Genomic DNA, 24,418 nt, shown 5'->3' on the forward strand with positions numbered 1-24,418 from the left:
CTTGCACTAAAATTTTAACATTTTATTAATATATATAATTATTAAAACAGACCAAGACATCAAAATTATTTACTCTAAGTGTTTCAAACTTAATAAAATAGTATAGATATGTAATACAAAATTTATTTAATTTACTAAAAACTCAAACAAACATGATTTTTCTACACACAAAAAAATATATAATGCTGAAATTTGAAGATAAATTCGATGACTCAAAGTTCATCTGATAATAATATAAATTTAAACAAAATTTCGAACTCAAACTCAATTATTTTTAAGATTTTTTTAAAAATAGACGAATATTCAGAAAAGTCCAGTTACAAGTTAAAAATTAACTTTTTAGAATTTTAGTAAAAAAAAAAACCCACAAATAATAAAGAAATACAATGGCAGAACAGTAATTGTATCCAAAGTCACAGTCATTTGCCCAACCTTGAACTAAACCACCACTGCACAGTCCACACTCGCATTAACCTTTTCTCCTCTCCTCTGTTCGTTTCTTACCAAAAAACAGAGGAGAGAAGAACAACACCCAAAAAAAAAATTATATATTCCCCCGTTAAACCCAACAAAATAGCAGAAAAATGATAGAATAGAGAGAGAGGGAATCTCAAAATCCATTCTTCGACTAATTTCAGCATTCTATACTTCTTAATGCTTCCCTTGTGAACCCCCCAGATCTCACATTTGGTGACATGCATATTCAAATTTTTGCTGCACCGTTGTTTCTGTATCCTTATTGGTTCGTTGATATGATTTCGTAATTTTATTAGTTGTTTGTTTTACTCACTAATGGCGGCTGAAGTGAACTGTGGTGCAAGTTTTGAGGTTCCTCCATGGTTAAAATCTATGCCGGTGGCGCTAGAGTATCACCCCACTTTAGCTGAGTTTCAAGATCCAATTGGGTACATTTTCAAGATTGAAAAAGAGGCCGCTAAATATGGTATTTGCAAAATTGTCCCCCCTGTGCCTGCAGGTTCCAAGAAAACTGTTATTGCTAATTTTAACAGGTCTCTTCTAGCTCGGGCAAAAGAGTTGAATCCGGGCTCTACTTTTACCACACGGCAACAGCAAATCGGGTTCTGCCCGAGGAAGCACCGCCCCGTGAAGAAATCGGTGTGGTTGAGCGGTGAGAAGTATACTCTGTCGGAGTTTGAGGCAAAGGCTAAGAGCTTTTGAAAAGAGTTACTTGAAAAAGTATGCAAAAAAGGATTTAAATGCATTGGAAATGGAGACCCTTTTTTGGAATGCCACTGTAGATAAGCCCTTCTCGGTGGAGTACGCAAATGACATGCCAGGATCGGCATTTGTGACAAGGAGGAGTAATGTCAAGAAGAGTGAGGGTGTGGTGACTGTGGGAGAGACCGATTGGAACATGAGGGGAGTGTCCAGGGCGAGCGTGTCTTTATTGAGGTTCATGAAGGAGGAGATTCCGGGAGTGACTTCGCCTATGGTTTATGTTGCAATGATGTTTAGCTGGTTTGCGTGGCATGTAGAGGATCATGATTTTCATAGTTTGAATTATTTACATATGGGTGCCGGAAAGACATGGTATGGTGTGCCACATGAGGCAGCTTTTGCTTTTGAGGAAGTGATCAGGGAACATGGTTACGGTGGAGAAATCAATCCACTTGGTAAGTTTATAGTTGACGCATAAAAATTGAGATTAATGTGAATATCAGATTTTTTGAAGAAAATTTGCATGCCATTTTTAATGGGATGCTCTGTTTTACATTGTTGTGAGCTCATGGAGTATTTCCAAATTTCAAAATCCCCTTTTTAGAATCTTACATGATTGTTGAATTGAGCAGCGAAGCCTTTCTCGAGCTGAATTTCATTCAAATGTCCAAACCGTGTTTCCATATCTATATTAGTGCTGGTAACTGATGCATCATCCCCCACAACCTATGATTGATAAATATGCTTACTAATTATTTGTTAGTTCTGAAGCTGTGTTGGAAAAGATGTTAAATATTAGTTTATGGCTGAAAATAGAAAGCAGTTTTCTTTTTGGCCTTTACTTTGGAAGTGATTCCCCTCGTTTGACTGGCAATAGATAACTTCAATATCATAAGTTTCTGTTCTTTCGGCAACATATATCCATTTTTAACATATTATCATGAAAGAGGACAATTGATTGACTTCTCTTAATCTATTGATCAAAGTGGTGCTTACACAAAATTGTGATTTCGGTACTGGAATAAGCTGTCTATGGTTTCCAACATCTCCAACTATTATAATTGATCCTCTTGTGAGTTATGGACTACTAGGGGCCTGGAAGACAATTAAAGGCCCAAGATAAGATTTGTTTACACTAGGAAGCCCATTTAGGAAGTATCACGTGGGAAGAGGGAATAAGAGAGTGAGGGAGGGGTGTTAGTTATTCATTCCGTTAATTTGTTATGCTGGTTCCTGGATTCAAATAACAACTCCAAACAGAAGACAAGAATGAAGAACAAAGGTAAATTCAAGAACTGAAATATAGAAATAATATTGATAGTGTTTTCCCAGAGAAGATCTGGTAATTATTGTTAGGGGCCTGGAAGATAATCTAAGGCCCAAGATAAGATTTGTTTACACTCGGAGTCCCATTTAGGAAGTATCACGTGGGAAGGGGGAATAAAAGAGTGAGGGAGAGGAGTTAGTTATTCATTCCGTTCATTTGTTATTCTGTTTTGTCTCTGGGAAAACACTATCAGTATTATTTCTATATTTCAGTTCTTGAATGTACCTTTGTTCTTCATTCTTGTCTTCTGTTTGTAGTTGTTATTTGAATCCAGGAACTGGCATAACATGGACTCATCAGATTGCAGGACGTATCGAGGAGATTTTGTATTTGTAACCAAAATTAACGTGTATCAAGCAAAATACAGAAATGGATGTTTACTGCTTGTGCATTTTGGTGCTATTTACTGTTTGAAAACCTGATGTGTCAACCCTATCTCTAAAGGCCAAACCGTGTTACGCACCATACAGTTTTCGCATGTGATGTTTAAAGCTGATGGATTCTGGAAACAGATATTCTTCAAGGAATATTTTGGAATGCTGATTTCGGTTTGTAGATTATTATCACATTTTAGATGGAATTTACTAGCCTATTCATTTTACCCCTCCACAGTCCACACCACCCCCAAAGAAAGAAGATCCAAATTTAGGGGTTATTCTAGTTGTGAGGAACAACAAATGCTTCTTTGAGCGGGTTATAGATGAGATTTTATGTATATATGCACGCGCGCGCGCGATCGCGCACACACACACACACACAACTGGAGGCTTAACGCCTTCTGTTATATTCAGAGCAGTTTTTGTATGTGTGTGTGTGTGTGTGTGTGTGTTTATTCATGACACTTCTCATTGTTTGGTTGCCCCTGAATTTTTGTCTTTATCTATTTAATGTGTATATTTATCATTATATCTTTTCATCCAGTGACATTTTCTACACTTGGTGAGAAGACAACAGTCATGTCTCCTGAAGTACTTCTTAATGCTGGTGTTCCATGCTGCAGGTGACACTTCGCTGCATTATCATGTCCCTATTTTCTTTTGCTCTTCATCTGAACATGTAATCCTTACTTTTATACTATCTTGAGTTAGGTTGGTGCAAAATGCTGGAGAATTTGTCGTGACTTTTCCAAGAGCCTATCACTCAGGGTTCAGTCATGGTAAGACACTTACACTTTTCAATTTCGATATCTCTGAATTCAACTGTCAAGAGAAGTTGCAAAAGATTTATATTCTTGAAATGTAAAATTATTCATTTTTACACAATACTATCATTTTAGGATTTAATTGTGGAGAGGCAGCTAATATTGCTACTCCTGAATGGTTGAGGCTTGCTAAAGAGGCCGCAATTCGAAGGGCATCAATCAATTGTCCTCCTATGGTCTCTCACTTCCAGTTACTGTATGATCTAGCACTTTCGTTATGTTCAAGGTTTGTTTTCTATCATGTCCTTTTGATTCATATCAGGAAATAGCCAAATACAATTTTCCAGAAATAATGTTGTGTTAAAACCTGATTCATCTTAAGTGATAAGAGTTTAGGTACTTTCATGAATTGGAACTCTAAATTTGAACCTCATAAACCCGTGCATTTGCTCATCAATAAATTTGGATGAAAAAGAAGCCCTTATAATCTTAATCCCTTACTGCTACACTTATTGATAAGACAGTCATTTGGGGTTTTTGAATGTTGTGTTCTGCAAAATGCACCATTAATGCATTTTTTTAACTCTCTCACTCCAAATTATGGTTATAAAAATCTTTCGAGAGGTGCACCTAGATGTAAGTCAAGGTGCAACCTCTCAACGAAGTGTGCGCCTCAAATTTACAGCACGAGCCTTGGTGCCCCTTAAAGGCTGAAAGCCTTTTATGCATGCCTTAAATGTAGTGATGATGCATTTCGAGTGAATTGCAAGGTATAGATTTTTCATTTGTGCTTGTATGCAAAGGAATATTTATTTTATAATCATTCAAGACTTCGTAACATCCATATTAGATAACATGTGGTTGTTTTTTAATTAGATATAGTATGCTATCCCTTAGAATGCCTGCAGGACCGAACACTTGTACTGATAGAATTCGCTCTCCGTCGTTACAGCCTCCCAATTTTGCAACTCTTGTAGTTTTTAAAATTTTAATTTTGCATATGGAATACCTTAATGGTTTACAATCCTCTATATCAATCATGTTGATTTTACAAATCAATATTAATGTTTTTTGCAAAACCAAAATTATATGTTTTAACTTCAGATTGCATTTGAAAATCCTCAATTTTCATTGTTAAAAAGATTTATGCTGTGTTCAAGATGTTGAATTAACAATATATATTTCAAATTCTAAAAAGCAACCTAATAGATTTATCTCTGTTCTCTCTTTATTTGATAGAGAATGCTTCATTTAATTTGGGATATTTATGTTGAATGAGCTAGATGGACATTCTTCTAGTTGTGCTTACTTGAGATTTGCTTGAAATCAGTTTGCCATCATTGTTTTGCTTGGCTGCTCTACATTTTTCCAATTCAGTTCTATCTACTATTTATCGTGCTAGAGTACAGTTCTATTCTATGTTCTCCCCTGGTGATTCCAATTATTATGCTCATCCTCTTGCTTGCTCCCCCACCAAAAAAAGTAACTAAACATACCAGGCCATAATGGACTCGCTTCTAAAACTGTCTTCTGGTAATGCTGCTTCGACAGATTGTTGCACTACGACTTGGTTGTCAATAATGGAAACCATGTGCTCTAAGTCATCAGTAAAAGAATTGAAGCGAACACTGCATTCTTACAATAATTGGTCTTTCATGTTTGAGTTGCTCTGTGTCTTCTTATTATTGTATGATATATGGCTTGTCCTGTCAGATACTCCAGCTAGTATCGTCCTTATAAAAATGTAGGGTCACTATTCTTACAATAAGCAATTATAGTTATGTCGTTTGTTATAAAGACATCTTTTAAAATATGGCACGTGGATTATCTTTCTTCAGCATTTGTATTTATTTTGCTGTAGAGTACCAAAGAGCATTGCCATGAAACCACGGAGTTCTCGATTAAAGGAGAAAAACAAGGATGAAGGAGAAATATTGATCAAAGAGCTATTTTGCCGGGATATGATGCAGAATAACAGTATCCTTCACATTCTTGGGAAAGGATCATCTATCGTCCTTCTTCCTCAAAATTCTCTGAATCTCATAACGTCCCCAAATTCACAAGATGGATTGCATTTTACAACAAAGTTTAGGTTCCCTGGATTATGCAGTCCTAATGTTGACTCGAAAACGTCAAGCTGTAATGTTCATGATGATTTTACTCTAGACAGGATGCAGGTTAAAGAGAGGTTCTGTGATGTAAAGGAAACCCCTTTTTCTTTAGGTAGTAGTAATGACACGCATTATACGGAGCTTACTGATTCCGATGTAAAGAAGGCTTCTCAATATGAGCAGGGATTGTTTACATGTGTCACTTGTGGAATTCTGTGTTTCACATGTGTTGCTATAGTTCAACCCACGAAGGCCACTGCTCAGTACCTGAAGTCAGCTGATTGTAGCATATTTAATGACGGGGGTATAGCTTGTAGCGAACACAATCCCATAAGTGATGCTACAAACCCTCAAATGAATTCTTGTTCAGGTAATATAACAGGTTAAATTATTATAATACATAATTTATTTTATTTTATTTTTCAGTAAAAGTAATCGTGCAAATCTAATGTTTTGTCTCAATTTTTTCACTTGGTGTTGCATTGTCATGTGTTGTTTCTGTTTATGTGGATATGCAAGTGAAGTTCTATTTTGTGTAAACAATATTTATAACTTGGTGGAAAAACAAAACCATTATAAAATTGTGCCTATTTTGTTGATGATCCCAAACCAAATAATAGTGAGCGACTTTTGGCGACTATCTGTGGCCTATGTCGTGAGCTTCTTGTGTTCTTTTGTAGGGATGGTGCAGAAATATGGACTCCTTGATATCCCACCATGTACTGGTAATCGAGTTCGAGCTTTGGATGATGAAAGCTTAGAAATGGATTCTAATAATGAGGCAAGTAAAGGCCCTTCTTCTCTTGGCCTATTGGCTTTGGCATATGGTAATTCCTCCGATTCCGAGGAGAATGAGGATGAAGAAGAGTTTCTTGCCAAAGCCATGGGAACTGGAGAAAGCAGCTACTTGGACAGTGGACATGCTTGTGAGAATACCAATTCAAATATCAGTTGCGGAAAAGAAGTTTATTTGCACAATTCTGATTCCTACACAAATTTTGGTCTAGCTAGAGAAACATGCAATGAAACAAATCACCGAAGTTCTGACTCGGAAGTTCAAACCAGAGACACTGCAGTGATTGACTCAAACTCATTAATTGACAGGTTTAGACATCAAAGAATACTTGACGTGCTAAATGGTAAACCTGTGGCCCATGAGAGCAAAGCAACAATGAGCACTGGTTCTGTATCAATAGAAACATCTTTATCCTTTTACCCTAGATCTGATGAGGACTCTTCTCGATTCCACGTATTCTGCCTTCATCATGCCATGGAAGTGGAAAAACAGCTTAATTCAATTGGTGGAGCCCATGTTTTCCTTGTCTGTCATCCTGGTGAGATTCTTTTGCATTCACAACTTTGAAGTACTCTTGACCTATCAAAATTTCCCTGTTCTTAAACTTGGTACCCCTATGTTTAATAAAATCAGAATTTGAAGATATTCACAGTGGACAATACTTTGTGTTTTAGAAACTACATTACTAGCTTCCGGCTAGATTTTTTTTCATGAGCATCTTTGTTGTTGTTGCAGACTATCCCAGATTAGAATCTCAAGCAAAAAAAGTTGCAGAAGAACTGGAAAACGACTACCTCTGGAATGAAATTCCATTCAGGGAGGCCAATGAGGACGACAAAGAAAGGATACAATTAGCTTTAGATAGTGAAAACGCCATACATGGAAATGGAGACTGGGCTGTGAAAATGGGCATCAACCTTTTCTACAGTGCGAATCTTAGTCGCTCCCCTCTCTACTGTAAACAGATGCCATACAACTCTGTTCTTTATAGTGCTTTTGGACGCAGAATCCCAGTTAATGGTCCATCATCTAATAGTGAATTTAAAGAAAAGGGATCAGGCAGGCAGAAAAAGATAGTTGTTGCCGGAAAATGGTGCGGCAAAGTGTGGATGTCTAGTCAGGCTCATCCGCTGTTAGTTGACCAGAATTTAGAAGAAATGGAGCAGGAAAAGGGGATTACTGCCCTGGTAGATTTGCCTGATCTGAGATTCGAGAAGCTGTCGGACTGCTACCAAGCTGCTGAAACAACTTCTAAAACCAGCAAAAGAAGAGGAAAGAGGAAAAGCACGGTGGAAAATAGCTCACGTTTGAAAGCCACGACTCTTGAGGTGGAAAATGTGGATGAACCACCTCAAGATCATGCACTCAGTAAAAGCCGTAAGCAAGTTAAAAATAAGTGTGGGACTAAACTATTGAAGAAAGAGACTACCGAGGCCAAAAATTTGGATGAATCTGCTGAAGAATTTCCACTCAGTAACTGTTGGACTCAAATTAGGAGTAAGAGTAGAACCAAGCGAGTGGAGAAAGAGAGTTCTGAGGATGAAAAGTTTGATGAATCATTTGAAAACATTCCAATTGGCAACTTTTGTAAGCAAATTAAGAGTAAGCGTGGAATTAAAAGATTGAAGGAAGAGAGAAATAACTCCAAAAATTTGGATGAATCGCCACAAGAAATCCCACCAAGCATCTATTGCAAGCTAACTAAGAGTAATTTTGGAACGAGGCTAATGGTGACTCGCGAGCATAAGAAAAATCACGAGAACAGCGGGAAATGGTCCAACTTACTCATTGTTAGATGAGGATGATGGTGGTCCCAGCACACGACTAAGGAAAAGAGCTGCAAAGACTCGTAAAGATATAGAGCCCAGATCGAGTAAACCGAAAATAGCAGTAAAGAAGCTGCGAAAAGATACAAATACAAAGAAACGTCCAACCATGAAATCTTCTGCCACTTCTCCTAACAAGGTAGCAAGAACAAGAGATGAGGAAAACGAACATCTATGTGACGTAGAGGGGTGCACCATGAGTTTTGGATCGAAACACGAGCTGACCATGCACAAAAGAAACATCTGCCCAGTGAAGGGATGTGAGAAAAAGTTCTTTTCGCACAAGTATTTGGTGCAGCACCGACGTGTTCATCTCGATGACCGTCCTCTGAAATGTCCCTGGAAAGGCTGCAAGATGTCATTTAAGTGGGCATGGGCAAGGACCGAACACATTAGAGTTCACACGGGGGCTCGACCCTATATTTGCAACGTGTCAGGGTGTGGCCAGACATTTCGGTTCGTGTCGGACTTCAGTCGCCACAAACGGAAGACAGGCCATAATCCAAAGAAACCTAGATGATGATCTTACAGATGAATTTTTCTTAACATGGCTGATTAGCAATTTCAACTGACTCAGATTGATGTAGGTCTAGTAGATCAGTTAGCTTAATGTTGGAACTTTTCGTCAGGGTTACAGATTATCATGGTTTGTTCATTGTTCGTTATTGGACAGAAAATTAACTCGAGCAATTGGTTAAATGTGAATGAGAGAATTGGTTGAAAAAAAGCAGAAAGTTAACATGCTAATATTTGCCTATGCGAGATACTTGCTTTTGTAGTGTACTTTTGCATTCTTGTATTGGACCCAAATCTTATTAATGCTTTCAATATTAGGGGGGGTTTCATTGTCTAAGTTCTCGTGTACAATATTTTGATTTATTGAAAACATCAACAAGGGTTTGACAGTTATCTATGGATAGTGTTATCATTCACTCAGTATATGACACGTGTATTGATTCATATATCATGATTGAATGAATGACCATGATTTATCTACTTAGCACTAATGTCATGTGATGAATGGATAATGATATTATCACTCATGTGGGTAGTATGAAAAATACCATAAGATTTGAGGAGGGATCCAAATGTAATGCATAAGTACAACTTTGTAATATATTGTCAACTTTGAAGATAATCTTTGTTTCTCAAAGACAATAATCATGGAACTATTTTTATGTAATGGAAAGCCTTTTTTTTTCTTTTTTCTTTTTTCATTTCATGACTTGATAAAGTTTGTTGCTTTCTTGGAATCGATCCATATAGTCAATCAACTTGATATATATATAGTATTTCATGCTTTATTAGTTGCAATCTCTCTTCTAACATTCTTTAATATATCCCACTAATCGATCAAATTTAAGAAACATATGCCATCATCAAAGTCTATTAAACCTTTTTTATTCTTGTTTTTTCAATTTCATACTGTGTTTCAATCATTTTATGAAAAATTTATGCAAAATTGCTACAGCGTTTAAACTAATGATTTATTCTCAAATACTGTCTATAAGATTTTGTTAATCATATCAGTATCAGTTGCATCAGCGGAAAGAAGTTTATTGAAGTTGAAGTTAATGAAGACTTATCTTCAATTAACGTCACAAGATAGACTAAATGCGTTAGATATGTTGTTGATTGACAAAATAAATTGTCCGACGAATGTATTATACAGATTTGATAAAAATATTTTTGTTTCTCAAAAAGCTAGATGAGTGGTATTTATGTAATTATTTCAAATATTTATTGATTTTATTTAATATAATATATTATTTCTGATGTATTTATGTATTATTTATTATATTTATTATTCATTAACTGAACTTTACTCTCAATTTTAAATAATCGCTTCAAACCTCGTTAAACACATATGAGTTTGTATAGATGATTCAAGTCCGAAGTCGGAAGTTGAACCTCACACGAGAATATTGTCTTTATGCTAAGTTGAAATTTTCCAATCTGACGGTTATTCCATTAAATTTTGGCGAGATAAAATACTCACATATTGTCACACTCCTTTTTTTTTAATTAAAATTTTATCTTTTTAAGTATTTTTTTAATTTTTTTTTTCTAACGGTTTTTGTGGAATTTTTTATTATTTTTTAAAATTTTAAACTAAATTCGAATTAAATTTTAAAAAATCCAAAAAAAATTTAACGACTAGTTAAAGGTTAGTTTGAAATCCTTTTTATAAAATATCCATTGATGTCCAGATCTGACAATAAACTACAACAAAATTTCGTAAAGTTGAGTGAATACACAGCGTGAAGAAGTCCGAAGTCGATCTGAAACAAATACAACTCGAAGTAGAGGAGATTAAGCCAAAACCTGCCTTGTCCAAATCTGAAGCTAAGAATCAACGCTTGAGATTGGAGGAGTACGAAATCTTGAACAAAGACACCTCACATATGACAGAGGAGCAGCTTATCATACATGAATATCTATGCCATGATATTAGGTCGAGATGGAATATCTAAACTATTTACTCGACATGTATTTTCTAGTATTATTGTATTTTCGAGTGATTGTAATTTTTAATTATTGTATTTCTCATTTCGATTAATATGATTTTCAATTATTATCATCTTTACAAAATTGTCATTGTAAAGTAGTCGTTGGAAACTAGTCATTGCAAAGTAGTCGTTGGAAACTAACCGTTGGAACATCTAGAAAATGATTTAAATATTTTAAAATATTTTTACTTAATACGAAATTTTTTTAAGATGATTGAGTAGATTGTGAGATCCATAATAATGAGTTTTAATGTTAAAAAAATGTGGGCGAAAGAGATATATTGTTATAATAAGTATGTGACAGTGGACTTTACGATTTTTTATGAGTTGATGAGTGTTATAACACTCACTATTGTGGATGTCTTTAGGCAATAAAATAAGTTAATTTAAGATCACAAATTGTAATAAATAATAAAAAAAGATAAATAATTTAGTTTTTTTTTAAAAAAAAATCAGGGAGAAAAAAAGCATATGCGAATTTTATCTATAATACAAAGCAAATACATTTAATTACCTTTAATTATTACTACTCAAAGTGGATTTAATATTTCATTCCTTTACAAATTCCCAAGCTTAGAAATTTGAACCGAAAAATAAGTAATCTTGTTCGATTTTAACTATGGAATTGAAGTCTATTTCTTGATATGATTCGATTTTAATGGTAATAGGCAGCTAATCGAAGTGGGTTTGCAGGCTGGAATGTGAATTTGATTGCGACGCTTTTGACAAAGCACGTAGAATTAATTCCAAGGATGTTGAAACCGAAGTTGCCGACTATGGAATTGACGGAATCTAGACAAAGATATGATAATATTATTACGTGAGCAGTCAAAACACTCCGCGTTTCTTTCTTCCATTTTTGTTCGGACAAAAAGAAAAAAAGAAACTCCTTTTCACCCGTCTTTCTTCCTCTTCCTACGATGAATGTAAATTTCTATCTTCTCTGTGCTATATTTTAATGATCTGTTGAAATCTTTGTTCAGAATTTTGATATGGAAGTACGTGGGAATGCCACTGAAGTTGGTTTTCACAGAGTAGTGCAGTCAACTATGCAAATTTTTTATTTTTGATTTTGTAATCGAAATGATGGATGAAAAGATGTTGTTTATATGCCACAACGGGCGTTTTCCATAATCAAGCAACGGCTGGATTTTTTGGCGCTGGTAGCAAAGCCTCTGGCGTAGATAGGAACCCATCATCTGATCGTCCATATCATGTCAGTGGCTGCAGCGAGTCTTATGCGGCAGCAGAATTGAAAGAATTTTTGGTTGATCGAGGGGTGGGGGGTGGTGGATGCTGGGAACGTGGGTGAATGATTGGACGAAAAGGATTGCGAGATTTGGTATCATGAAAAATTGTCACCTTTTAATTATCCTCCGGTAATATTAACAAATTTTGGAATTTAAATGGTGGAGTAAACGATTTAAAGGCAAGGGCGGTCCAATGTTGTGTCTTGGGGCGTTTGCCAACCCAAATAAAGATATTCAAATTTTATGTTCACTTTTCTAAAAATTTAAGTTATGAAGAAAACTTCTAACTCAGTTTTTTTAGAGTCAGTTCAAGGATTTGGTATGGTGCATTGGATCTATCACATTTAGTTTAATTGATGTTAGATTCTCTACTGATATGTAGAAATGACTGTCTTGTATGTTTTCATTGTATGTGAGACTGCATCCGCTTGATATCTGTTGCTGTTTCTCTGTCGTCGTGAATGTTGTATGGTGTAAAAGATGCAGGTGAATTATATAATCGTATCAGGTGCCATCTATGCTGATATGGGGAAGTTTGCAGCATTTAGAATTTTGAAGTACTTGTATGGTTTAAATATTTTATTGATTGACGAGTCAGGGTGGGTTTTTGAGAAGAAGGTTGCTAGGCTTTGGGTTTACTTTGTTAGATAACATAAAAAAATTCTTTTGCAAAAGATCACCACATCATTTTAATGGTCACTTCTGATGTAATCACAAATGTGACCTTACTCAACTTGTTACTTGGATCATTCAAATCATGGTTCAGTTGGAGTCCATGGAGGGAACTATGCTAAAATAAAGTGGAAAATTATTTTTCAGATGTTCACATTCTATATAATAGATTTTTAATAAAAATTTGATTGACCTCAAGTATAGTTTCAAGCTAGCCTCACAAAGGTGGACTATAGCAACCTATCTCATGTAATGATAGGAACTTTAGTGAGCAGATGCAGAAGGTTATGAAGTCAAATTGTGGTAATAATATAATAAGTTGTAAAAAGTGTGATGTAGACTAGGCTAGGTGCATTATATAAGAGAGATGTTTCTTCATAGAAATACTACGTGGATTTTCAAATTCTAGACCTTAAGAGATGTCGCGAAGCTTGATTTGAGATGCCATTTGTAATGTAAAAGGATGTATAGGCAAGTGCCTACTAGGATGAATTACATATATGCCAAATGAGAATGTTTTGTAGCATTACCCCTTAATAACATAACTTCCAACCAAACTTTACTTTGTGATCACAAATATGTCATATTATTTACCACACCACTGACTTTCTCATCCTATTTGGCCTCTGCCATTGTTAACAATGTTGCTAAAAGTTTTAAGAGATTATGGAAAGCCAAGAACAGGCTGAATCTTGAATTGAACCCAAGATTCTAATTGTTCAAGTTCTTGAAAATCCTCTCTGTCTCTCCCTACCATTTTATCATTCCTACTAGCCAAGTTTAATGCACAAGGATCCACCATTTCTTTTGCACTTTTTTCCTGTTTCAACCTCAAGAAATGATGACCCACCCTCCATGCAGCATCATGTTGGTCTGATTTTTAATTTCTGAGAGCTCAGGGACTGTGAATATAAGTGCACTGAACCCCTTTGGCTGTGCGCGACTGATTACATTGGTTAGCTTATCTAATTATAAATTTAACCTTTTTGATGGATCACAAAGGAAATCTTAAAGGTTTACTTAAAATTGAAAATAGAAAAATTTCTGGACGAGGTGCCCAAAATTGTGCTATCAATATGTTTTCTGTAAATCCAGTTAGAAGGATGTCTTATCCTTCAGTTGCAGTTTTTGAATTTATTAATATTAATAAATTTATTTATTTGTATAAAAATTCCTGGTTGATAGCGATGATTTATAAGAATTCTGTCCATTGTTCAGGGTTCATACAACTTAAATTTGGTTCATTTACCTTCTATCATCAAATTTCAGCTTTCAGATTTAGAATCTATAAATATTCATGGTTGAATTGATAGTTTTATTAATTAATAAGAGTTTTCTCTGGTCCTTTTTTTTAAGTGTATGCAATATATGAAGGCGATCTGCATTTTTTAGCACAGGAATATAATAAGTATTTTTTAATATTTTAGGGTTTTTGCAAACCAGGGAGATTGGACAAAGTTTTGGTGAGAGAGGGAAAAGGTTGGGTGGTAGAGGATGTTAAAGTGGTGATTATTTTCAAGAGTAGCATTAGATATAAAATATTTGTTTTAAGAGTGCTGGTTTAGCAAAAAGCTTGAACTAATGTCTACTAACCTTCACAAAGTCGACATTCTTTAGCTTTCGCTAACAACAGATTGTGATTTTTCTTGCAACACTTTTTCTCCCTGTAATTTGATATAGAGTCATTGAATCTTAAATTTTACATGTTATGCAAGTCCAGATTGAAACTGTTGAATTTTAGTACAATGACAAAATGTCAAGTATACTGAAAAGCAAGGGTGAGCCCAGTCGAGATTTTCATTCCATGCTGATATTCTTTGTTAGTCATACCCGAAACTATATCTTATATTATCATGTTATCTTTTCCAATGCAGGATAATATCAAGACATCCTGCCATTAGGTATTCAGTCAAATCAAGTAACGAGAAGCTGCATTGTTTCGAAAGGCTGTAGACTTCTGACACTTGACCAATTCTTCGAAGGAAGAAAGTTCATTTGCTACTAATTCTCTAATAGATGTGGCATTGAATATATTTCCATTGCAGCGTAAGAAATTCATAAACAATTATTTATCTTTAAAAAAATCATGCACTGACATTATACAGATGATTGAGGTATACTGGTATTTAAGACATCGGTTTAGAATATAACCGCTCTCTGAAAATTTTGGACAACTAGCAGCTTATGCTTCTTCAGCTCCAAATCTCCTGCCCTCAAATATGCTTATTCTGTGCAGAAGTGTTTACTGTCAAAAGGGCATTTTCAGTCCCTAGTCCCTCTGCAAATATATATGGCTGGTGGAGGAGTCAAAGAAGGCTCATCAAGAAATCTTGATCAGACGTCAACGTGGGCTGTTGCTGGTGTTTGTGCTGTGATTATTCTCATCTCTATTGCCTTGGAGAAGATACTCCACAAAGTTGGAACGGTATTAAATTAGTTAGCACCTATGCTGTTGCCTAGAACATTCCGTCCTTTTGTCATTCACATTTTGGATGCCAAAGTATTTTCCTGCTCTTTCTTTGTGAAATTTTGTTTGTTTGTTTGTTTTTCCGTGTGTCATCTCTTTTATGGTTAATACTTGTTTTCTATTGTTTTAGATCCTGATTTTTTTTCCATATTTTTCCCTTGAATCATTCCTAAGTTAATGGATTCTGGCCTTATCAACCAATTATTTGATAAGTTGATATTCTTTCTTTGTCAGGATTCTTATTCTACTGTTGATATAGATAATTTGGAGAAAGGGTCTGAGGTTTTCATCATCTGCTATTCACAATCTTTAATCTATTTTGTTCATCTTGGTAAAAGTTTGTTACTTGCATGTCATCAACATAGTCCTCTTCTCACATCATGACCTTGTGACGTCCTTTATTTTTTAACTTCCTGCGTGTTACTAATTGATATTTAAGTCTCGATAGACATTCTTTAAGGAATCGAGTTAAATATATGAAATTGAGATAGCTCTTATATCCTTTTGTTTGGCTCTTATGAGTTGTCCATATTGCTTTCGTTTGTTAGCTTTTATGTGATTTCAATAGTTGGGGTCCTCTTGTTAGGTCGTTGTAGCATTTATTAACTCCATTTCAGTTGTAATATTTTTCTTTATTCATCCTACTACAATTTAAATCATGCTTTACTGGCGTGTATGAGTGAATTGCGTTCCTCCACTTGATATTCTGAAAGTTCTGCAGTGGTTAACTGAGAGGCACAAGAAAGCTCTTTATGAGGCATTGGAGAAGGTCAAAGCTGGTGAGTTTTTGTTTGAATCTCATCTGACCTTATTATTTTTTTTCCAATGAAATGTCCTTGCTTTAGATTCTGAATTTTTTTTGTTTTGGCAGAGTTGATGATACTTGGTTTCATCTCCCTAATTCTAGTATTCTCCCAGTATTATATTGCTGACATCTGCATACCTATCAATGTCGCTGACACCATGCTGCCTTGTCCTGCGGGTTACCAAAATGAAAACAAGGAAGGAAACCATCGCAGGCTTTTGTCTTATGAGCGTAGAGTCTTAGCTGGGAAAAAGGAGCCTTCTTGCAAGGAGGTAATTATTTACTTTTCTATGAGGCCGAGGTCACCAAATATCCATTTGTGCTTTCACATTGACTTTTTCTCCTGTATAGGATTTATCATTAACAATGAGCACGCATGCACTCATATCTTTGAATTGCTTATACATGTGTATTATACATCTCTATTCACAATTATGGTGAAAAAATCAGATCGAGTCAAATACAAGCATTATTTTAGTGTTAATTTGAAGTTTGAATGTAATTAAACATGTTCGAGCTTGCTCAAAGATTGTAAAATTTAACTTATTGAGCTCGAACAAACCTGATATGTTTGAACCTAAATTCGACTCTGTTCAATCTAAGACTTGACCGATGGCTTTGATTTAATCTAAAAAACCCTCGATTTTTACCAACTTATAATTGAAGTAAACCACATCAACTGGATAGTCGATTCAACTTCACATTCATCTCCTCATTCTCAACAAGATAATAAAAAACCTTCGAATTTTCAACATCTTAGAATTGAAATAAACCGCACCGACTGGATAGTCGATTCAACTTCACATTCATCTCCTCATTCTCAACAAGACAATCGTTAAATTTAATAATCTAAATTCAAGTGTAAGAAACGACAAACCCACTATTTATACAACAAAAATGGAACTGAGTTTCTATCTAAGTCAAAATTATCATAATGTTCAATCATCAAAATACTCTGGTCGAGAACTATTAAAAATTGAATTAAAACACCTGAACCAACCAAATGTGTTGGCAACTGTGGACATAAGCTTTCCAACATATTATGCGAAAACTTCACATTAATGCCAACCAAAAAAACATACATGAACTCCACAGATTGGCAATGTATCCTGCATTCAAAGGAAAATGTTTCACATTTTCTCTTCTTGAAAAGGATGTAGACAAATATGCAAAGCTGTATTAAAATTGAAAGTCTAGCATGTATTAGGAGCAGACGAGGCATAAAATTTATAAATACCATAAATTTCATCACTAAAGGTGGCCTTTTTAAGCATCTGTCTTGATGAATATGGTTTAAACTCTAGCAATAGCTAATAATATTAAAACTTCCATGGATCCCCCAGCCAGAGCATCAAATCAATCCTGATTATGTCTTTGTGATCTGCTAATATTTTGTAGCCTGCGCTATTTCATGTTCTCTCAAGGAGGAAGAAAATTCCTAATTATTCAACATTATACGACTCTACCTTCAGTTTACATCATTCTAATCTGGTTTTGCTTTTTAATCAGGGGCATGTCTCGCTTATATCGGTTGATGGACTGCATCAGATACACATCCTGATATTCTTTTTAGCAGTCTTGCATGTGACTTACAGTGCTGTAACAATGGCACTCGGAAGACTTAAGGTGATTCTAGTTCCTCTAATCATTTATTTGCTTTTATATATTTCATCCATCTATGAAAAATGAAATTTTGAGAATACACGAGGCAATATGTCAGTCACTTTAACTACGTCTTTTTCCGGAAACCTTTCTTCAGTACCTTTGGGTCTTGTTGTTTTATTCATCTCTAGTTTTAGTAGTTTGAATCTCCTATCTGACCACCAAGATATACTTTTGTATTCTTAAAAAAATTTCTCCATAAGAGAATTCCATTTAACACTTTGGTGGAAGTTATATTTTGAGCTTTACATATCACCATCGTAAACTATTTGTTTGCCAATACCGTTTATCCACTTCTGTAACTCATTTGATATCATCTGTGATGATGAACAAAAAATCAATGGGATGGTCTTCCCACCACTAAATATATTACTATTAGTGTAGTCATTTTCTTTATTTATGTTAGAAATATCAAATAAATTATGCTTTCCAGATTCGTGGCTGGAAACAATGGGAGCAGGAAACTTTATCTCATGATTACGAATTTTCAAATGGTATATTCATGCATCAGTTACATTTTTCTATCCATAACATAACTCAATATTTTGTCTTTACCTTAACGCTCCACAGACAAGGTCTTAAGTCTTAACAGATTAGAACTTTAATTGTGGAACTGGCAGATCCTTCAAGGTTCAGGCTTTCTCATGAGACATCTTTTGTGATGGCACACTCCAGTTTCTGGACCAGAATACCATTTTTCTTTTATATTGTGAGCCATTTTGTCTACTTGATTCTTCTTTTATATTTTTGCATAAACTGACGTGGTTATATCTGTTACAAAGATGGGTAATCATATGCGACAATTTTTCATATTTGTTGCTTCGAGGCTGCTACCCATATACTCGCTAACCTGGTGATTTTATCTTTTTCGTGCAGGGATGCTTTTGTCGTCAATTTTTTAGGTCTGTTGGCAAATCTGACTACTTGACCCTTCGCAATGGCTTCATTACTGTGAGTAATTTTATGTCCTTTATATGAGTTATATTTCCTTCTTTTCTCTTTTAACTATGGATTTACCTTTTAACCTTTTAGGTTCATTTGGCACCAGGAAGCAAATTTAACTTCCAAAAGTATATCAAAAGGTCACTGGAGGACGACTTTAAGATTGTTGTGGGAGTAAGGTACTTACAATAGACTAAATTCTTAGTTTTCTTTGAATTTTTGGACCGATAGACTCTTTCAATTACGCCCAAATCAAAATTGCTAATTTTACATTTTTCCCACTTTTTTTAGTGTGATTTTCAGATGGCAATCCTTTACTGTGTAGATCATTTGTTTCTTTTATTTTTTAGACCAATCGACTCTTTGTTCAATCAAACCCAAATTTAAGTTGCTGATTTTACTCTTTTCTTCCTCCCATGTTTATATGATTTTTGGATGGCAGTCCAGTACTTTGGGGATCATTTGTCATATTCTTGCTCCTAAATGTTAGTGGTAAGTTACTGTTCAATCATTGCAATATTATGTCCTCTAATGAAATATTTGCAGCAGTATTTCCATCAATATGAACCCGACAATTTTGTTATTTGTTAAGCCTTTATATTTTTCTCTTGTACTTTGTCAGGTTGGAGGGCACTGTTTTGGGCATCCTTAATTCCTCTTATTGTAAGATCCCTTCATTGTAAAAATAAATTCTAGGTACACGAACAAGAAACATAACATATGTTGTTTTCCAGATAATCTTAGCTGTTGGCACGAAGCTACAAGCTATTTTGACTAGGATGGCCCTCGATATAACAGATAGACACGCAGTAGTCCAGGGCATGCCTCTTGTGCAAGGGTCAGATAAATATTTCTGGTTTGGTCGGCCTCAGTTGGTGTTGCATCTTATACACTTTTCCTTGTTTCAGGTAACATTCTTTTTTTCAGGTAAGAGATACTGAGAATAGCCTAACTCAATGTTTTACCAGTGTCTAACTTCAATGTGGTGGTTCGTGTAAATTCTGTTATACAAGTAAAATCGACTTGCAACTCATTGTTATCACGGTTTATAATGGCTTATATTTCTGATGGATGGTGAACCTTGTGTTCGGACACCATATTGATTGGTAAAAGGGAAAAAAGAAATTGATCAAGAGTGGGTTATAGTCATTCAGAAAAATATCTCAATTGTCGTCGTCGCTGATGTTTCAAATAATGGCCAAAATTTTAGTGGGAATGCTTTAACTAAGTTTAAGGGGTATGATAATTTTGAAAATTATCCGTGTACCATTTGTTTGTTCATTTGGATTTATCCCTGCCATCCATATCTTATTAGGCAAATAAACGTGCTAATCAATTTAATCATCCGTGCAGAATGCATTCCAAATAACATACTTCTTCTGGATTTGGGTAACGATTCTCTTCTAATTAGTACATTGAACACCAGATTATCCCGCACAACATAATTAATGAAAGGAATTTTGTCTTGTGCAGTACGAATACGGAATAGATTCTTGCTTCCATGATAATATCAACCTACTAGTTGTCAAAATTGCTTTGGGGTAAGTCGTATCCAGCATCATTTGTGGCACATTTGAATTATATGAATGATATATGAGATACGAGATTTAGCATTTGGAACAAGAAACGCCTTTTTTTCTGATTAGATCTTGTTATGATATTGCAGGGTTTTTGTTTTATGCTTATGCAGCTATATTACACTTCCACTCTATGCCCTTATTGCTCAGGTACCTTCACAAGAAACATACTGATATTTCTAAACTTATTTAGGGGCGGAATGAGGGTGGCGATCAGCCCTATGAAACGACCAAAAAGTTGAAATCTAAAAATTAATTTCCTCTCTCTAAAATCAATGGCATCGCTCCCCTTGAACGAAATTTTGGGTTCGCCCTTGAGTTTTTCTACTCTTTACTGATTGGCAATTTTATTGCCATACATACACAGATGGGTTCAAATATGAAGAAATCAATCTTTGATGAACAAACATCAAAGGCCCTCAAGAAGTGGCATATGGCTGTGAAAAAGAAGAACAGAGGGCAAGAAGGAAGGTCTCCTACTCGAACTCTAGGTGACGCAAGCCCCATATCTTTGATGGGATCTCCATTTCACCCGACAGGTGCCACACTTCAACGTTTCAAAACTACTGGGCACTCTACTCATTCACTTGGACATGAAGAAAATGATATATCTGATATCGAGGAGCCATCGTCGCACATGACTGCTACATCCAGCTTGATCATAAGAACTGATCGTGATGATATAGAATATGAGACAAGCATACGTGGTGAACAAGAAACTAAAAAGGAAGACGACTCCTCATTTGTGAAGCTGGCCTTGCAGAAATGATGTAGAAAGAGTTGATCCCTTGATTTGTTTTTTACTCTCTTCCCTGTATCTTATGCCAGTCGTGTCAGTTGGCTTTCTTTGCCTTATATTTTGCTTCAATAACCTGGTATATTCTTAGTTTACAGAAACAATTTAAATTGTTGGTCTCATGTGCGGAATTTGAAATAATAAAATCCGAAAATAAAGAATAAACTGGACACCGAGATTTACGTAGAAAACCCCTAAAAATTATTAGAGTAAAAACCATGGGCAAGATGAAAAGAATTCCACTATAATATTTTGTGGTGTACAACTCACTCACTGTGTTTCCAAAGAGAACACGCACTCTCTTAATACAGGAGAACAAAACACCTCACAAATATTATAGAACTAAGCACTCAAATGCTTATAAGATGAGAGAAAACTCGAAGAAGAGATGATTTCAGAATGAATGAGAGAGCTCTATTTATAGAGCCTCTTGACCGTGTGAACACGCGTTAAAAACGCGTTATCTGAAATTCCACCAAATTTCCTTCAGCACGTTTCTTTTTCCAATTCAATTCAAATTTGCCAACTTGTTGGCTCCACCTATTAAATTCTGCCGACATTTCTCCCACTTGGAGATTTGATTGAGAATCAAACACATCTCCACACATCCTTTCAATCTTGTCATTCCCTGCTGCTTACGTTTCCGCTAGGCCACTTGAGGATCTACACCACTCAAATTTATCAGTGTTCACTGGCTTGGTCAGAAAATCAGTTATGTTATCCTTCGTATGGATCTTCTGCATATCCACGCTTCCTTCTTCTACTACTTCCCGCACAAAGTGAAATTGTACTCCAATGTGTTTCGTCCTGGAATGAAAGGCTGGATTCCTTGCGATGTGCAAGGCACTCTGACTGTCACAAAACAAAGGAACATTCTCTTGTTTGTGTCCGATCTCCTCCAATAACCTTTTAATCCATATTGACTCCTTGCAAGCTTGAGTAGCTGCCATATATTCCGCTTCTGTTGTAGATAACGCCACAACTGTCTGCAGTTTTGAAACCCAGCTTACTGCTCCTCCTGCAAGCGTAAACACATAACCAGTAGTAGATTTCCTCTTATCAGGATCACCTGCATAATCTGAATCGACATAGCCCCTGAGTGTAAAATTCAATCCTCCATAACATAATGCAGCATTCGAGGTACCCTTAATGTATCTAAGGATCCTCTTAACAGTGCTCCAATGCTCTCGTCCAGGATTCGCCATATACCGACTAACTGCTCCCACTGCTTGAGCAATATCCGGTCTTGTACAGATCATAAAGAACATCAAACTTCCCACTGCTGATGCATACGGTACTCGAGACATCTCCATCCTCTTTGCTTCACTGCTAGGACACATTTCGGAGGATAACCTGAAGTTAACAGGAAGAGGGGTCGAAATTGGCTTATTATCTTGCATGTTGAAGCGTTGCAAGATTTTCTTCAAATATTTTTTCTGGGAAAGCCAAATCTGCCTGTTACTTCTATCTCGGTGAACTTGCATCCCTAGAATCTTGTTTGCTGGTCCCAAGTCCTTCATATCAAATTCCCTAGCCAACTGTGCCTTCAATTCTTGGACATGATCTTTGTTGGGGCCTGCTACCAACATGTCGTCCACATACAACAGCAAAATAATATAATCATCATCAGACCTCTTGAAATACGTACAAGGGTCTGCACTCATCTGTTGTATCCAAGGCTCATGATATGGAAATCAAATCTCTTGTACCAACACCTCGGCGCCTGTTTGAGACCGTACAGAGATTTCTTCAACTGCAAACCAAGTTCTCTTTGCCTTTTTTCGCAAAACCTTCTGGCTGGAGCATATAGATTTCTTCTTCAAGATCTCCATGAAGAAAAGCCGTTTTCACATCTAGCTGTTCTAGATGTAGGTCAAACACCGCACACAATGCCAACACCACTCTGACTGTTGCAAGCCGAACCACAGGGGAAAATATCTCATTGAAGTCAGTGCCTTCTTTTTGAGCATACCCTTTTACCACCAATCTAGCACGATACCGCTCCACTTGGTTATTGCCATCACGCTTGATCTTATAGACCCATCTGTTTCCAATGGATTTCCTCCCTCGTGGTAGTGTAACAAGATCCCAAGTTTTATTCCTTTCTAATGCCTCCAACCCTTCTTGCATTGCTATCATCCACAAAGATACATTCGAGCTTTGAGTAGCCTCGTGGAAACTCGATGGCTCACCATCCTCTGATAATAGACAATATGCAATGTTACTTTCAGTGACATAATCTGAAAGCCAACCTGGTGGTCTTCTGTCTCGAGTTGACTGCCTCACATTAGAAACCTCAAACTCAACATGTTCTTGTTCTTCGTGCCCTGGTACCGCTTCACAAGAAACTTGACCTTCGTCCGTCTTATTTTCCACCTGAAAAATAGTAGTTTTTGAATTTGGTGTGCCTTTGTCTCCCTTTACTTTATCTTCCTCGAAGATAACATCCCTGCTGATGACAAGCTTGTGGACAGTAGGATCCCACAAGCGAAATCCCTTTACTCCATCAGCATAACCCAAGAAGATACATTTTCTGGATTTCGAATCCAACTTCGATCTTTCTTGCTCATTGTACAGAACGTACACCGGACTTCCAAATGTAAGCAAATGAGAATAATCTGTCGGCTTCCCAGTCCACATCTCCATCGGAGTCTTCAGATCAATCGCCACTGAAGGAGAACGATTGATAATATAACAAGCGGTTTTGACTGCTTCCGCCCAAAATGACTTTTCTAGACCCGCAGTCCTCAACATAGCTCTTGTTCTATCCAACAAGGTTCTGTTCATCCGCTCCGCCACTCCATTCTGTTGAGGTGTGTAAGCCGTCGTGAATTGCCTTTTGATGCCATCATGTTGACAATATGCATCAAATTCGTCATTGGTATATTCTCCTCCATTGTCAGTCCTCAAACACTTGATTTTCTTTTCAGAATCAAGTTCAACCCGCGCTTTAAAATCTTTGAAGACTTGGAAAACATCTGATTTCTTCTTGATTGGATACACCCAACATCTCCTAGAGAAATCATCAATGAACGAGACAAAGTATCTCGCTCCTCCTAGGGATACAACCGGTGCTTGCCAAACATCCGAATGAATCAGCTCCAATATGCTTTTGCTCCTGGTAGTAGAAGTGCCAAACTTTAATCTGTGTTGTTTACTGGTAACACATTGCTCACAAAAGGGTAGTAACACTTTTGTAAGTCCCGGCAGCAGCTTCCGTTCTGAGAGAATTTTCAACCCCCGTTCTGACATATGCCCGAGCTTTCTATGCCATTACACTGTTAATTCTTCTCATGAACCAATTGATGCAACAGCTAGTTCTGCCTCTTTGTGTGTGTCTCCCAAAAGTACATACAG

General features: G+C 36.1%; 2 protein-coding genes and 1 long non-coding RNA gene across 5 annotated transcripts; 2 read left to right on the forward strand and 1 right to left on the reverse strand.

Annotated features, from left to right (window-relative positions):
• Window positions 1-451: 451 nt before the first annotated feature.
• Window positions 452-9,237, forward strand: LOC142551480 (lysine-specific demethylase REF6-like). The gene is given in 9 exon segments (XM_075660748.1): window positions 452-1,173; window positions 1,175-1,634; window positions 3,428-3,506; window positions 3,595-3,662; window positions 3,783-3,933; window positions 5,509-6,128; window positions 6,439-7,092; window positions 7,290-8,231; window positions 8,338-9,237. Coding segments are annotated over 9 exon segments (3,918 nt in total). The 5' UTR covers window positions 452-792; the 3' UTR covers window positions 8,901-9,237.
• A 2,211-nt stretch (window positions 9,238-11,448) lies between these two features.
• Window positions 11,449-21,231, forward strand: LOC142551489 (MLO-like protein 10). 3 transcript variants are annotated; one of them, XM_075660760.1, is made up of 17 exons: window positions 11,449-11,816; window positions 14,687-14,858; window positions 15,049-15,237; window positions 16,001-16,058; window positions 16,151-16,356; window positions 17,594-17,710; window positions 18,180-18,240; window positions 18,367-18,455; window positions 18,623-18,697; window positions 18,779-18,867; window positions 19,131-19,180; window positions 19,311-19,351; window positions 19,423-19,596; window positions 20,042-20,077; window positions 20,162-20,229; window positions 20,355-20,415; window positions 20,633-21,231. In XM_075660760.1, exons 3-17 carry the CDS (start codon window positions 15,103-15,105, stop codon window positions 21,032-21,034), a joined length of 1,662 nt encoding a protein of 553 aa, XP_075516875.1. In that variant the 5' UTR covers window positions 11,449-11,816; window positions 14,687-14,858; window positions 15,049-15,102; the 3' UTR covers window positions 21,035-21,231. The 3 variants fall into 3 exon arrangements, with proteins under 3 accessions (XP_075516875.1, XP_075516883.1, XP_075516892.1); XM_075660768.1 differs by having other exon boundaries at window positions 15,052-15,237; XM_075660777.1 differs by having other exon boundaries at window positions 11,449-11,710.
• LOC142551508 (uncharacterized) lies at window positions 13,978-14,590 on the reverse strand. The gene is made up of 2 exons (XR_012821580.1): window positions 14,466-14,590; window positions 13,978-14,423 (listed from the first exon to the last, which is right to left on the reverse strand). It is a non-coding gene; the product is annotated as an uncharacterized LOC142551508 (long non-coding RNA).
• Window positions 21,232-24,418: the final 3,187 nt, after the last annotated feature.

This window comes from Primulina tabacum, chromosome 1 (assembly GCF_025594145.1).
Source record: "Primulina tabacum isolate GXHZ01 chromosome 1, ASM2559414v2, whole genome shotgun sequence".
NCBI classification, from domain to species: domain Eukaryota; kingdom Viridiplantae; phylum Streptophyta; class Magnoliopsida; order Lamiales; family Gesneriaceae; genus Primulina; species Primulina tabacum.

Excerpts from the sequence above, each read along its gene's own strand:
- LOC142551489 (XM_075660760.1), top strand. The coding sequence starts at position 15,103 with ATGGCTGGTGGAGGAGTCAAAGAAGGCTCATCAAGAAATCTTGATCAG. Across the intron at positions 16,059-16,150 it reads ATTGGAGAAGGTCAAAGCTG|AGTTGATGATACTTGGTTTC; the intron begins GTGAGTTTTTGT and ends TTGTTTTGGCAG. Across the intron at positions 20,230-20,354 it reads GTTGTCAAAATTGCTTTGGG|GGTTTTTGTTTTATGCTTAT; the intron begins GTAAGTCGTATC and ends ATGATATTGCAG.